The sequence below is a fragment of the Acipenser ruthenus genome, unplaced genomic scaffold (genome assembly GCF_902713425.1).
Source record: "Acipenser ruthenus unplaced genomic scaffold, fAciRut3.2 maternal haplotype, whole genome shotgun sequence".
Taxonomy (NCBI): domain Eukaryota; kingdom Metazoa; phylum Chordata; class Actinopteri; order Acipenseriformes; family Acipenseridae; genus Acipenser; species Acipenser ruthenus.
The window spans coordinates 10,001-26,360 of NW_026707454.1; the positions used below are offsets into that span (position 1 = coordinate 10,001).

The 16,360-nt window shown below is 42.8% G+C and overlaps 1 protein-coding gene across 1 annotated transcript in view; it reads left to right on the forward strand.

Moving 5' to 3' along the window:
- Positions 1-14,576, forward strand: part of LOC117432957 (neoverrucotoxin subunit alpha-like) — a 16,471-nt gene extending 1,895 nt beyond the window's left edge. Inside the window, exons 2-5 of the mRNA XM_059018841.1 lie at positions 2,478-2,598; positions 3,098-4,843; positions 10,135-10,203; positions 14,504-14,576. Coding sequence (XP_058874824.1) covers positions 2,499-2,598; positions 3,098-4,843; positions 10,135-10,203; positions 14,504-14,538 — 1,950 coding nt within the window. The 5' untranslated portion in view covers positions 2,478-2,498 and the 3' untranslated portion in view covers positions 14,539-14,576. The remainder of the gene's footprint in view (positions 1-2,477; positions 2,599-3,097; positions 4,844-10,134; positions 10,204-14,503) is intronic.
- The last annotated feature ends 1,784 nt before the right edge of the window (positions 14,577-16,360 follow it).

The following is a 16,360-nucleotide window of genomic DNA, read 5'->3' on the forward strand; positions in this document are numbered from 1 at the left end:
ATCTTATTACCCCTCGGCCAGTGTCTGCACGCGTTTGGTAAGGATGCATGACTGTTAGCTAGTTACATAATCAGTAGCTGATCAGTCATGTATCCTCACGAGGTTTTTAAATATAAATAATAAGAAATACACTGCGCTGTTATCCGCGCCGCAAACAATAATACAAATAATAATAATAGGGGCGGGACACTCCGCCACAGGGGGGGAGGTGGGGGGGTTGGGTTGATTTCCCATGGCATCTTCACTGCGGTTGCCCGTGTGTTCTGGTCTGTGTTCTATGATTATGGGGGGGTTGATTTCCCATGGCATCGTCACTGCTCCCTCGAGGAAGCTCTTCACTGCGGTTGCCCGTGTGTTCTGGTCTGTGTTCTATGATTATGGGGGGGTTGATTTCCCATGGCATCGTCACTGCTCCCTCGAGGAAGTTCTTCACTGCGGTTGCCCGTGTGTTCTGGTCTGTGTTCTATGATTATGGATGGGGGGGTTGATTTCCCATGGCATCGTCACTGCTCCCTCGAGGAAGTTCTTCACTGCGTTTGCCCATGTGTTCTGGTCTGTGTGGTCTGTGTGTAACTTTTTTTTCACTATCCGGATCTCGGAATCCAAGCGTAACGAAATGGGTCACGTCAAGAGACTGAACGGGGTCTGTCTCTTGAATGGGGTCAAAAGTTATTAAAGTACAAACAATGAGGTTTAACATTAAAGTGACTGCTTAACCCTAACTATACATGATAATCAAGGCCATAACCAGAGCTCACATTCTACCAGGTCACACTTGGGTTTCAAGCTCTACCTGCAGTATTTATATGACTGCTTGGTCTTTACTATTCAACCTCTAAATCTATGTTACACAGCAAACCGACAGAGAAAACGAAGGAGTCTTTTGCACTTTACCAGAATTTGTACATGAGCATCAGCACTGATGATGCAAAAAACAACCGAGGACAGGACCTTGGTTTCCTCATAGTTAGTTACAGCCATGATGATAACACTATGTAACACAATTTGTGTTCCTGGTAGTAAGTGTTATTTCCTAATTGCTTATGCCTCAAAAGTATAGAAAATGGCTATTATTCCCCACAAACTTTGCTTTTGTGACCAGGACAGTGATATTTTGAAATTTACCTATTTCCAATGAGAAAACGGGCGAATTTGTGTCTTTTCGTTCACATAAAGTCAGAAAAAAACAACATATGAATCCAAATTAACATGTATTTATACTAAAGTAATACAAAAATGACTACAAAAGATTTAGAAGTGAGTAGTTTTTCGAGATTTACGATTATACTGTAAATCACTTTCACGAATCAGCCCCCAAATGTAGTCTCCCATCATGTTCTTGTTATACTGTCCTTGGTAGCGGCATTCAAAGTCCAGTATATCCTGGTGGAAGCGCTCGCCTTGCTCCTCCGAGTACGCTCCCATGTTCTCCTTGAATTTATCAAGATGAGCATCAAGGATATGGACTTTGAGGGACATCCTACAGTCCATTGTGCCGTAGTTCTTCACAGAGTCTCAACCAGCTCCACATAGTTTTCGGCCTTGTGATTGCCCAGGAAGCCCCGAACCACTGCGACAAAGCTGTTCCAAGCCGCTTTCTCCTTACTAGTGAGCTTCTTGGGGAATTCATTGCACTCCAGGATCTTCTTTATCTGTGGTCCGATGAAGACACCGGCTTTGACCTTTGCCTCAGACAGCTTAGGGAAGAAGTCTTGAAGGTACTTGAAGGCTGCCGACTCCTTATCTAGAGCTCTGACAAATTGTTTCATAAGGCCCAATTTGATGTGCAGTGGTGGCATCAGCACCTTCCGTGGGTCCACCAGTGGCTCCCACTTGACGTTGTTCCTCCCCACAGAGAACTCGGTCCGCTGTGGCCAGTCCCGCTTGTGGTTGTGCGCCTTGGTGTCCCTGCTGTCCCAAAGGCAAAGATAGCAGGGAAACTTGCTAAAACCGCCTTGGAGACCCATCAGGAATGCCACCATTTTTAAGTCTCCTATGACCTTGATGCCATCTCAGAAAAATGCAGATATGTATCCACTTAGGCAGCTGGAACTAAACTGAACTGGTGGGCTTAAGGCCCCTGTATTTATACTACTATTCATATTACTGGAAAGTTCTAGAAAGTTCTCGAAGTTACTCCAAGTTTACTCAGCACTGAATCTATCTGGAATGTTCTGGAAAATAGGTAAATTTCAAAATATCACTGTCCTGGTCACAAAAGCAAAGTTTGTGGGGAATAACAGCCATTTTCTATACTTTTGAGGCATAAGCAATTAGGAAATAACACTTACTACCCAGGAACAAAAAAAAAAAAAAAATGTTACACAGTGTAATGTATCCATAATAAAATGCACATTGATTTCCATTCTGTATATTTATCATTTTCAAAGCTGCAGTCTTGTAATTTCACTTTCTCAACACTGCACTACACTTGAAGATGGAAGCTACTGATCAGATGTGTCACACTTGTTTTGTAGGGCCTCTTCTTCAGATAAAGCATGGCTAATGCAGGGGATGAGACGCTGGAGATGGCAGCTCTCGGACGACCCTTCCAGCTGGGAATGCTGTATGACTGCCGGAAGGATCGCCTCATTCCAGGTGACTGCTGACCCTTGCTTGCACTTATTCAGCCCACACGAGTGAGACAGCGCACCAGTGTGAAGCGCAGGAACAGGAGAGATTCAATAGGGAGCTCCCGCAGGGTAATCAGCCACTCTGCATCTGAACAGTTTGCATGTACAGTAAAAGTTCAAATCTGTAAAATCTTACGTTTTACTGGAAACTGTCAACATTTACCAAGTAAGGAATGTCTGGTAGAAATAGATTGCTGGATTTACCAGTTAATCTTATGATTTACTGAAGCTTTATTGGTAAAGTCACTTGGTTATTCTTGAGATTTACCAGTAAATGTCTGCAATAAAGAGGTATCATGTTTATTTCGAGATCTGCTAATATTCGTAACTAATTTATATAATATACACACACACACTGCTCAGTTTTGGAACATTAATGTGGTTTTGATAAAGTTATTTAAAGCCTGAAGTAAACTTTGCCTTGAGATGAATGTATTAAGTTGTGTATCTTCATTGCATGGCAGGAATTACTTTGTGGAACCTAGAAGAACTAAAAGGCAGCATAAATAAAGAAAACCAGCCGATAACCGAGTTCAGTGTGAGCACTTCGGATTCCATTGAAGAGAAGGCTTCTGCTTTGAAAGTGGACACTTCCCTGAAGGCGAGTCTCCTGGTTGGTTTGGTTAAAGTGGGTGGAGCTGCAAAGTACTTCGACGACAAACAGAAATCAACAAGACAATCCCGAATCACTCTGCGGTACTACACAACGACACGATTTGAGAATCTGACCATGAATCACCTGGCCAAAGAGAAAGTGTCTCACCCCAGCGTGTTTGAAGACAAGACAGCGACTCACGTGGTCACCGCTGTGCTGTACGGAGCTCAAGCGTATTTCGTATTCGACCAGCAGGTATCTTCAGAGGAGAAGAAACAGGAAATCCACAGAAAAATGGAGCTTGCAATAAGTAAAATACCTACAATTAAAATCAAAGGTCAAGGCTCTACTGACTTGAAGGAAACAGAAAAAGATGAAGTTGAAAAATTGGAATGTACATTTCATGGAGATTTTCATCTCAAATCTAACCCATCAACTTACCAAGATGCTGTGAAAGCCTACTCAACTCTTCCAGAATTGCTCGGGGACAAAGGAGAGAACACAGTGCCTGTGAAGGTCTGGCTGTACCCGTTAATCAAGCTGGATTCCAGGGCTGCCAAGCTGGAAAGGAACATAAGTGACTACTTGGTAACATCTGCGCAAACTGTCTTAGAGCAATTTAATACAATTGAAATGCAAAGCAACGACATGATAAAAGACATTGTTACCCAAACGTTTCCTGAAGTCAATGAGAAGATTAAAAAACTGAAACAAAGTGGCAATCAGTACAAGCTGAATTTCATGAGCAAACTCTCCACTGTGCTGCCTTCCATCCGCGGAGGTGTGCAAAAGGAAGAGTCACTCAGAAAGATTTTAAACAATCACGAAGAGTCCCCTTTTAACTTTAAAGAACAACATGCTTGGCTGAACATCAAAAAAAGAGAAATCAATACCGTGGGGGGTTGCCTTACTAATTTAACAGACATAAAATCTGTATCTTCTATGAATGAGCTAGACCAGGAAGAATTAAACAATGAGACTGAAAATATTGTTTGCTTTACCTTCACCTCACTGCACGAGCCAGAACCATATCTGGAAGATCTAAATAACTACCTTGAAACCCAAGCGAGTAAGAACACTCAAAGTTCAAATCCTAGTAAATATGTCCATCAAGAGAGCAAGCAATGGGTGAGCAACGAGACTAAACTGAAGATAAAAATGTATTTGAAGGTATTCCAGGAGTTAGTGAACATCAACAGGGAGAATAAGAAAACAAAATTCTTCATAGCTTCTAAGGAAGACCAGGAGTTTCCTGGAGCCTGCATTCTCCTGCATGAAAATGGAGCATCGAAATACATACATTTCAAGATCCCAGCAAAACCTGACGTCCCTGAGGTCTGTGATGTCACCCATGACAGTGCGACTCTGAAGGTGGTGCCTCCCAGTAGTGATGCTGATCAGAAACTAAAATACCATCTGGAGTATAAGTGCATTAATCAGAAGGAATGGGCAATTCAGTCCAGCACTTATAAAACAGAGACCCTCACTGTATCAGGATTGAAACCGAACACAGAGTATGAATTTAGATACACAGTGGAAGGGAAGTTGGGGTATTCTGTGAGCAGTGACACAACCAGCAAAGTCAAGACAACAAGACCACCTGCACAAGCCACAGGTCAGTGGTTAGTTATTTTTTTTTTAAATTTCACAAATATCTTCTATCATCACTCTTCTCTGTAGCAATTTGTCATGACAAGTTAGTCTTATACCTTTTTTAAGGCTGTGTCTGAAGGTTCGAATGTTCGTTCCCTAGCCAAGGATTCAAAGATTGTTTTAACTAAAGCATAGTGCCGATAGCGCTGTACAAAATAGTCGGTTCAGCGCTATGCTTCAGAGCGAGAGGTCCCGGGTTCGCGCCCGCCCTCTGCCTGTGTGTGGATTGCCTCGCCCTGTGAGAAACTCCTGCCTGTGGAAACCACGGTTCGTTACACTTGGACTTGAGGTTGGCAGAGGAGAGTGTAGCGTGCACAGGGGGTGGCAGCAGCCTTCTGGCAAGGGAGAGTGTAGCGTGCACGGGGGAAGGCAGCAGTGGGGCTGGCAGGGGAGAGTGTAGCGTGCACGGGGGAAGGCAGCAGCGGGGCTGGCAGGGGAGAGTGTAGCGTGCACGGGGGAAGGCAGCAGCGAGGCTGGCAGGGGAGAGTGTAGCGTGCACGGGGGAAGGCAGCAGCGGGGCTGGCAGGGGAGAGTGTAGCGTGCACGGGGGAAGGCAGCAGCGGGGCTGGCAGGGGAGAGTGTAGCATGCACGGGGGAAGGCAGCAGCGGGGCTGGCAGGGGAGAGTGTAGCGTGCACGGGGGAAGGCAGCAGCGAGGCTGGCAGGGGAGAGTGTAGCGTGCACGGGGGAAGGCAGCAGCGAGGCTGGCAGGGGAGAGTGTAGCGTGCACGGGGGAAGGCAGCAGCGGGGCTGGCAGGGGAGAGTGTAGCATGCACGGGGGAAGGCAGCAGCGGGGCTGGCAGGGGAGAGTGTAGCGTGCACGGGGGAAGGCAGCAGCGGGGCTGGCAGGGGAGAGTGTAGCGTGCACGGGGGAAGGCAGCAGCGGGGCTGGCAGGTGACATAATCACACACGAAGACATAAGCCTGATATACCGCTGTACGAAAGAGCCGGCTCCTTTGCAAGAAGTGTCTATCGGGCTTATGTCTTTTCAGATTGCGTCACCTACCAGCCCTGACCCCTACCCCTGTGCACGCTACAAAACATTATTTGACAATTTACAAAATTCCAAAAATCACTTACTGTGCTTTCTCAGTCAATTCTTATGCCAAAGTAATCAGACATGCGTGTTAACCCGAGACAGAAACAACAAGAAAGCGATCACAAACACAATCTGGCTTTGCAGGGCGGCAACACATCCTGTTTCACCTTTTTAACAGTACAGTAATGATATGAATCTCTTGCTTGCTTGTATTTAACATGGTTACACTGAGTAGTTACATGACAGCTTGTAAAAAGTGAAACTGAATTCACAAACGCACCACTTTCTTTTTATCTGCAGTGGAATCCATTCTGTCCTGCGAGAGCTGAGTTTACTGTTTTAGACAAATAATCAAATATGCATTGATCAGTTTCCATCAGTGCCATTCAGTTGGTAGCAGCCTTTGTAAATTACGCATGACAGAGGTCCATCGGTTAATAGAGGGCATCGTATCTTACAGGATCAGATATGACAGGCTCTGTATTAACAGAGGGCATCGTATCTTACAGGATCAGATATGGCAGGCTCTGTATTAATAGAGGGGATCGTATCTTACAGGATCAGATATGACAGTCTCTGTATTAATAGAGGGGATCATGTCTTACAGGATCAGATATAACAGGCTCTGTATTAATAGAGGGCATTGTATCTTACTAGATCAGATATGGCAGACTCTGTATTAATAGAGGGGATCGTATCTTACAGGATCAGATATGACAGGCTCTGTATTAATAGAGGGGATCATGTCTTACAGGATCAGATATGACAGGCTCAGCTTTATTAATAGAAGGCATTGTATCTTTTATTATTATTATTATTATTATTATTATTATTATTATTATTATTATTAATTTCGTAGCAGACGGTATCCAGGGTGACTTACAATTGTTACAAGATATCACATTATTTTTACATACAATTACATTAATTTTTACACATTATTTTTACATGTATATATTTTTTACAGGTATATAATCAACATGCAGTGATTATGAGTATAATCACTGCATGTTGTTTTTTGGTGAGCTTTCATTCTGATCAGATTTCACTTTGGCATGAGTCACAAATCTCTGCCCATTTCACTGTGTCAATGCTCATTGGTTGATCGAGAAGATTTTAGCAGTGTGGCTGGGCGGTGACATCTGGTCAGAAGCAGGAACGTAAATACAACTGACACCAGTACTGCAGTTAAAGGCGCTTGTGCCGTTTTACTTAAAGAATACAAAAACTAAATAAAAGGTTTAAACAAAAAGAAACTTGCTCACAGAGCTAAAATAAACAAAACCAAATCACGAACACAAAAATACAAAGGGAATAGGTCAGGCTGGGCTATCGCCTTCACTGTTCCTATACGTTTGAATTTTTTAAGTTTCATTTCTCTTATTTCTCTCGCTCTCACTCCTAACACCCACCACTCGAGTGCAGAGAGCTGCAGGCTTTTATGCAGGTGACCATCTCCCGATTAGCAACAAATTAATCACTTAATTCAGGAGATGGCTACCTTCTGCACGAGGTTTTTAATTTATTCCTGGCAGAGGACGAGCACCCATCTCGCCTCTGCCAGAACACGTTTAAAAATAAACAAAACAATAACAAACATGGCGCATGGCTCTTGCCATCATATTTACACATAATGATAATACTACAACAACAACAAATAAATCATACACCAAAACACACGGCTTTCACCGTCATTTACAAACATAAATAAATTATAAACAAGCAATAACACAACAATAACTAAATCATAATAGGGCAGCAGTGTGGAGTAGTGGTTAGGGCTCTGGACTCTTGACCGGAGGGTCGTGGGTTCAATCCCAGGTGGGGGACACTGCTGCTGTACCCTTGAGCAAGGTACTTTACCTAGATTGCTCCAGTAAAAACCCAACTGTATAAATGGGGAATTGTATGTAAAAAAAAATAATGTAATTGTATGTAAAAATAATGTGATATCTTGTAACAATTGTAAGTCGCCCTGGATAAGGGTGTCTGCTAAGAAATAAATAATAATAATAATAATAATAATAAATAAAAATAATGTACAAATACAAAATAACACAGGGCCGGAGGGGGGAAACCCCGTTCTAAAAATAAACAAACAGAACACTGTACAGCGCTCCTCGCCCTGTTACACAGTGTGACATGAAAACCGCTTGTAACAGAGGTGTACTGATATAGTGTGTGTATCCGCTGAGAGAACTTGAGACACAGAGGGTTTGGATTTGAAACGCTGCTTAGGCGTCCAGGCTTTATTAATATGAATTAATATTTTATTAAAGGCAGGCATTTGCCACCACTAGGGTACCAGCAATGATATTGTGCAGAAGGATATATACAATCACACAAATTACACAAATACAAAACACAGCTCAGAAATAAATGGTAGCCACAGGGAGGTCTCGCACCAGGAACTATAAAGTCCACGATCCCAGTTAAACACGCAGGGATCGTGCTGAAGCTCACCCTGGTTCCACAAGCAGTCGTGAGGGTTCTCCTCCTTCATGTCCAGGCTATGCAGACAAAGCAGCAAACACACAAACAGCACAGAACAAAGAAACTGACTTTTCAGCCTGTTTTTAAAGGCAGGTGACCAGTGTTAATTGATTATCATACAACTAACACGTGGCCACCTGCTGCACATTCAGTTTCATTTGGGCCAGCGGGGCGGTCTAACCTCCCAGCCCTGCCATCCAGCATACACCTTGTTTTTACAAAGGTTACACATTTCTACTTACAATCATTAAACACAATATTTACAGGGGCAGCCTCCACCCTGCCACACAGCGGTATGGAGTAATTAAGCAACAATACACGATAGGGTGTGTGTTATCATGAGATATCACCACACCTTGGGAGGCATGAGACCAAGTCGAGTCCATCAACCGCCCAAGAAGGTGATACCTCATGATAACACACAGACCCTGGAGGGTATTATTGCTATTAAATGGGTCTGTGAGGGTGTTGTTGGTACATAATGAAGACTTTTTTCATAATGTTTTATTTGTGTAAACTTCCACTGAGTGAGAAAGTAGTCCAGCAGGTTTTATAGGTAACCTTTAAATCAGCCATTTCTGAAGAATGCAAGTTTTTGATCAATTTAGCAGCATCAAGTGTGTAAAAAAAAAATCAGGAGTGGTCAGCTCTGGTCCATGAGAGCTGCAGGGTGTTCAAGTTTTCATTCAGATTATCTCTAAATTACTTAATAGAACTAATGACGTGCTTAACTAGTCAAGATAAATTGATTATTGAAGGGTTACCTATAAAATCAGGTACAAGGGATGGCCACCTGCGGTACAGCTGAAACAGTTTAAGGTCAAGGCGTGAATTCACTGCAGACGGAATTATAGTCCAAATCTCAACAGTTTAAAAGATAAATCCATCTCAATATTCTTTCACATTTGTTTCACGCAATACATATCCATACATTGCTCTATATCACCACATAATCATAAATATTTTCAAATCTTTTTATTCAGTAAAAATGGCTCTCTCATCTTACTTGTTTTTGGCGTTCACGAACCCGGGTGTATAATTATGTTCCCGCCCCCTATAACATTTTTGATTGACATTTAGTGATGTCATTTCCTTCCAGCCTGAAATCAGACAGAATTGGGAGCCAACTCGCATAATTTAAAAACATGGAAATGGAGGTGGGTTGGGGGCAACTCGAGCACATTCCAGAGTTCCGTGGTTCATGGGAACGTGGTATTTGTAACTCAACACCATGATTGAGAAGTGGAGTCCTACAGGGTTTTCTGCCCCCCCCCCCCCCCCCCCCCACCCCCCCGCAGCAGCTCATGCCTGCGCCCCGACAGCCAGCACAGATCTCCCCTGTCACAGCAAGTCATAATAGTCACTTGTGCAGTAGGGAGGCTTGCCCATGACAATGGCTTACAAAAAAACTTAACCCCACCTCAGTTATGCAGCCCCGCCCTCTATACAGGACTCACGAGAGCACAGAGGGCACATTAGGCCCCTCTGCAATACTGACCCTGCACTGAGCTGGTATAATCACCCTTAACAAACTATTACACATCAACAGGGAAGTCGTTTTCTTTTCTTTCTTTGAAAAATGTTGGAATTCTCTGCTTGTTTTCCTTCATACATATTTGAGGTACTGAAGCACTGTTCATGCAGCGCTGTGAAAATGTGCAGCTTTTCAGAGAGATACCGGCTTTCAGCATTCAGTGCAGTTCTAGTTTTTTCTCTTACAGTTTTCGACGATGATGGCGATGACGATGATGACGATGATGATGACGATGACTATGATGACGACAACATCTGTAAGTACACTGTTTTTTTTCTTCACACTTTCTCTTTTGTTTATGCCAAGGATGCACATTGGTTAAAATGTGACCTCATGTGGCTGCCATATATGGTCCATGTGACTTTGTGGTTTCCAGATGACACGTTATAAATGATTTTCATATTCAGTACACAGCTGTATTCTGTGATCCTCTAGTTCAAGTTTGATCACGGGTATCGCACAAGAAACATGAACCCTTTGTGTCTGTCATGTAACAAAGCTGCCTCCGTCACAGGGTCAAAAGACTCTGCCTAGAATTTCTAACCGCAACATTGAAGCTATCACTATCTCTGATCATGCCCCTTTTAGCTTTAGACTAGCATTTAATACTACCTCATGTTCTCCCTCTCAGTGGCGTTTAAATATCTCACTACTTAAGGACAAACAATTTGATTATTTTTTTCATAAAGAATGGGCCTCCTTTTTAGAACTGAATGACTCCCCAGAAATTTCACCAACCTTGCTCTGTGAGACTGTTAAGGTAGTTTTAAGAGGAAGTATTATTCCCATAAGAAAAAAGAGCAGTTCAAAAATAAGACAGACAATCTTCTATTCTCTCAGTCACCTACAGAAGAGAATCATACGAAACTTGTAAAAGTTAAATATGAACTCAATATAATTTCTGAACAAACTAAATTAATAATGTTAAGATTGAAGCAGAAGAATCTTGAATTTGGTGATAAAACAAGACAGTTATTATCAAAACAGCTTAAAAAAGAAATAAAGAAAAATCGCTTATTCCAGTTATAAAGATCAAACAGGGGATACGGTTCATGATCAAAAGGACATCAGCGAAATGTTTAAAATATTCTACAGTAATTTATATACTCCAGACCATGAAAATAATCAAGAATATATTTAAACATTTTTAAGATATATTGATCTTCCTAAACTATCCAAACAGCAAGCCGATGTTTTGGATAACCCGCTATCACCTGAAGATTATGGTAAAGCACTTTTCAGAATGCCAAACAATGAAGCCCCAGGAACTGATGGATACCCAGCTGAGTTTTTTTAAACATTTCTGGTCTCTTATATCCCCTTTGTTTTTCAGAATGGTAACAGACACAGCCTCCAATTCTAGTATTCCACAATCTATGAATACAGCACTGTGGCAATGTGCCCCGCCCCTGTGTGCATTTCTGTATTGTATGTTGCGTGTGCGTGTGTTAATGTTGGTGTATAGATATGGCTGCACGGGATATAAATGGGTGTGTGCAGCACAAGTTATTTAAAATGTATAATTGTATTTAGGCACGAGGATGGCACATCACTTCACGTGCATTTAAAGTATATAATATGTGAGCACGAGGTTGCACATAATTAGTTCACGTGCTGGGATTCAAGTGAATAATTAATTGGTAATGGAATCCCGGCACAACAGTATATATAGGTGCACGTTTTACTCACTCGGGGTTGTGTGTTCGGTGAGTGGAGAACGGGTGTGGAGAAGGAGGTAAAATAAACAATAACAAAAATAATAATAATAACTGTTTGACTCACCGTGTTTGATTGTCTGTCCGTCCACTGTTTTGTTTAGTGTTAATCCGTTTTGTTTGTCTCTTTATTTTGGCCTCAAGTGCCGTGTCCTGTCTTCTGTTTGTTTAAACCTTTTATTTATAATAAACCGCGCAACAGCGCTTTCATCATTTAACCTCATCTGTCCTGTCTCTGTGTATTCATTTCCTGGTTCTAACGTCACCACTCAGCCAGCCATGTGACAAGCACTCATATCTCTTTTGCTAAAACCAAATAAAGATCCCTCTTTGTGTTCAAGTTACCGTCCGTTATCGCTCTTAAACACAGATTTAAAAATGATTAGTAAAGCACTGGCAAATAGACTGGAATCAGTGATCTCATCTTTAATTCAATCACATAGAGCAACAAGCCTAAAGCAAGTTTAACATACTACAGGGTATTACTAACATATTTATTACAAACACATTACAGTACTGTGGAATATAATCTATATAAACTAGACATGAGTTTATGAAAAACATATTTTTATTCAGTGCCATGTGCAGCATCACGCATTGCATCTTGTTAATGCTGTACCATCTAACGTCAGGTTACTTACCGTAACCCTGGTTCCCTGAAAGACGACCACCACTGACATTACATATAGCTATGCCTGCCCATTGGGAAAGGTATCGCTGAGCTCTCTATACCAGAGCTGCCGATTGGCCCCTTCCTGGGATGACGCACTCAGTCCCGCCACTGAGGGATTAAAACCGTCATCCTGAGGAAGCCATTTCTCTTTTTCTGTTGAACCCGTGAGGGCAACTGATGCGAACCTCACGGTTGGTGGTCGTCTTCTCTTTCAGGGAACCAGGGTTACAGGAAGTAGCCTAATGTTCCCTTTCAATTCGAAGATGACCACCAATGACATTACGTATGGGATAATGTATACCAGAGCCATCGCGAGGGAGAAGGAACGGCAGCAAATGAGGGACGCATCACAACCGCATAACCCAAGAGTTAGTGATGTGAGCTTACATCCTCAAGAACCCTCGTGCCTAATGAAGGCAAGGCAGGATCTACCACATTAAGGCCACCTGCTGCCCGTTGAAAGGAACTGCACCTGTATAACGTGTCTCTCCAAGGTTCTGTAGCACTGATACCTCTGCACCTGTATAATGTGCCTCTCCAAGGTGCTGTAGCGCTGATACCTCTGCACCTGTATAACGTGTCTCTCCAGGTGCTGTAGCGCTGATACCTCTGCACCTGTATAACGTGTCTCTTCAAGGTGCTGTAGCTCTGATACCTCTGCACCTGTATAACGTGTCTCTTCAAGGTGCTGTAGCTCTGATACCTCTGCACCCTGTATAACGTGTCTCTCCAAGGTGCTGTAGCACTGATACCTCGCACCTGTATAACGTGTCTCTCCAAGGTGCTGGTAGCACTGATACCTCTGCACCTGTATAAACGTGCTCTCCAAGGTGCTGTAGCGCTGATACCTCTGCACCTGTATAACGTGTCTCTCCAAGGTGCTGTAGCGCTGACACCTCTGCACCTGTATAACGTGTCTCTCCAAGGTGCTGTAGCGCTGATACCTCTGCACCTGTATAACGTGTCTCTCCAAGGTGCTGTAGCACTGATACCTCTGCACCTGTATAACGTGTCTCTCCAAGTGCTGTAGCGCTGATACCTCTGCACCTGTATAACAGTGTCTCTCCAAGGTGCTGTAGCACTGATACCTTCTGCACCTGTATAACGTGTCTCTCCAAGGTGCTGTTAGCACTGATACATCTGCACCTGTATAACATGTCTCTCCAAGGTGCTGTAGCACTGATACCTCTGCACCTGTATAACCGTGTCTCTCCAAGGTGCTGTAGCGCTGATACCTCTGCACCTGTATAACGTGTCTCTTCCAAGGTGGCTGTAGCACTGATACCTCTGCACCTGTATAACGTGTCTCTCCAAGGTGCTGTAGCACTGATACCTCTGCACTGTATAACGTGTCTCTCCAAGGTGCTGTAGCGCTGATACCTCTGCACCTGTATAACGTGTCTCTCTCCAAGGTGCTGTAGCGCTGATACCTCTGCACCTGTATAACGTGTCTCTCCAAGGTGCTGTAGCGCTGATACCTCTGCACCTGTATAACGTGTCCTCTCCAAGGTGCTGTAGCGCTGATACCTCTGCACCTGTATAACGTGTCTCTCCAAGGTGCTGTAGCGCTGATACCTCCGCACCTGTATAACGTGTCTCTCCAAGGTGCTGTAGCGCTGATACCTCTGCACCTGTATAACGTGTCTCTCCAAGGTGCTGTAGCGCTGATACCTCTGCACCTGTATAACGTGTCTCTCCAAGGTGCTGTAGCACTGATACCTCCGCACCTGTATAACGTGTCTCTACAAGGTGCTGTGTAAAGCTGCTCTTTATTAGTAATAGTTGTTTTCTTATTGTTTGCACACTTATTTATTTTAACACGTTTTCCTTTTGAGCATTTGTATGTTTTAATTAATTATGTTATGTAGAGGACACGTTTATTCACGTTTTCTTTTGATTATTCACGTGTAGTATTTTGTGTAGTTTCACTTTTGTCCACCGCTAATCATTCCCCGATTATTAACCAGCTGCTTGCTAAGGATCTACATCTGTTGATTATCTGGGACGTCTTTAACAGCCCAGACTCGTGAATACAGCAGCAGCGATACACAGATACAGCTGCTGCTGGTCTCCTGATTTTAAGGCTGGTGTTGTTCTGGGGCTTTGTTTTAATGTGAGAGCGATACACAAATACTGATGCTGCTGCTGTTGTTCTCCTTGATTTTAAGGCTGGTGTTGTTCTCGGGCTTGTTTTAATGTGTGAGCGATACACAAATACTGATGCTGCTGCTGTTGGTCTCCCTGATTTTTTGGAAACGGACAAAACTACCCAGGACTTCTAGACTGCGTCGACGTTCCAGTCCTCCATATCTCCTTCTTGTGGAAACCGCTTGCATCCGAGATTGGACTTTGCTTTAAACTTTGTCGCTGTAACTAAATCGTCCACATTGTACAGAGATCGCATTCCGTTTTAGATACGGACATAAGATGATTTGTAATCCTTTTTTTATCAGTGTATTCTTGTATAATCAATTCCTGTATTTTAGTGGTGGTCTGTTTGTTTTATTGTATTTTGTTTTCATATACAAAGCTTCAGACTTTATTGTGTGTGCTTCGTGAAAAGTGGCTTGTATATTTTATCTTTGGTGTTTTTGATTTGTTTTATTGTGTTTTATTTTAATATGCAAAGCTCCCGATTTTAGACTACATCATTTTATTGTTTTAATATTATGTTAGTTGCTTTGTGTATTTTTTGAATTCCCCAAAATAAACATTTTAAAACTTATTCTGTTTGCTTGTTCTTCCTGTCTTGTGTTGTCAATAAAAGAACCTGTGCAGGTTGATAATTGCCCCGTACTTACTGAGTGGGTTTCCACTCTGGGGTAGTCAGGCTACATTAGTACTTTGCATTTAACACTTGCCACAGCTGTAGCACTGACACCTCTGCACCTGTAAAACATGTCTCTCCAAGGTGCTGTAGCACTGATACCTCTGCACCTGTAAAACATGTCTCTCCAAGGTGCTGTAGCACTGACACCTCTGCACCTGTAAAACATGTCTCTCCAAGGTGCTGTAGCACTGATACCTCTGCACCTGTATAACATGTCTCTCCAAGGTGCTGTAGCACTGATACCTCTGCACCTGTATAACGTGTCTCTCCAAGGTGCTGTAGCACTGATACCTCTGCACCTGTATAACGTGTCTCTCCAAGGTGCTGTAGCACTGATACCTCTGCACCTGTATAACGTGTCTCTCCAAGGTGCTGTAGCGCTGATACCTCTGCACCTGTATAACTTGTCTCTCCAAGGTGCTGTAGCGCTGATACCTCTGCACCTGTATAACGTGTCTCTCCAAGGTGCTGTAGCACTGATACCTCTGCACCTGTATAACGTGTCTCTCCAAGGTGCTGCAGCATTGATACCTCTTTTTGTACAGAATAATGCGTATGTTTTCAATAGGTTGGTATCTTATCGATCTATCAGTAGCTTTTACAAGCCTTGCTAGTTGTTTAACATATGTTGATAATATAACTGGTAACTGGGATAGTAACTTTTCGGGCTTCTGATTATCGGTGTTTCCGCCGACTTTTCTGCTCTCCTTTAAGAATTCAATTGATACATGTTAAGCCGTTCGTGTATCTCAATCACAACTGAGGAACGTGTTCATAGTAACATTGGTTTAATTTACGGGGATTTATCTATGAAACAATTAAATGGGCTTTTAAAGTCTTTTCCATTGTAAATACAGTCGCGCAGAACGATTGTAATAAAGTGTGTTCATCATAAAATACTTTATTTTTCATTATGGCTTTAGTAAAGATTAGTCACTTATTGGCATGTTGCGATCTCCTTTGTACGCTCTGCTTGTTAGTGAAAAATGAAGGCTTGGCCAATTTAAAAGCCTTATTTACTCACACACAAAAATAACAGTATATTAAATATAGGAGGCTGTGTGGTCCAGTGTTTAAAGAACAGGGCTTGCAACCAGGAGATCCCCAGTTCAAATCCCACCTCAGCCACTGACTCATTGTGTGACCCTGAGCAAGTCACTTCACCTCCTTGTGCTCCGTCTTTCGGGTGAGACGT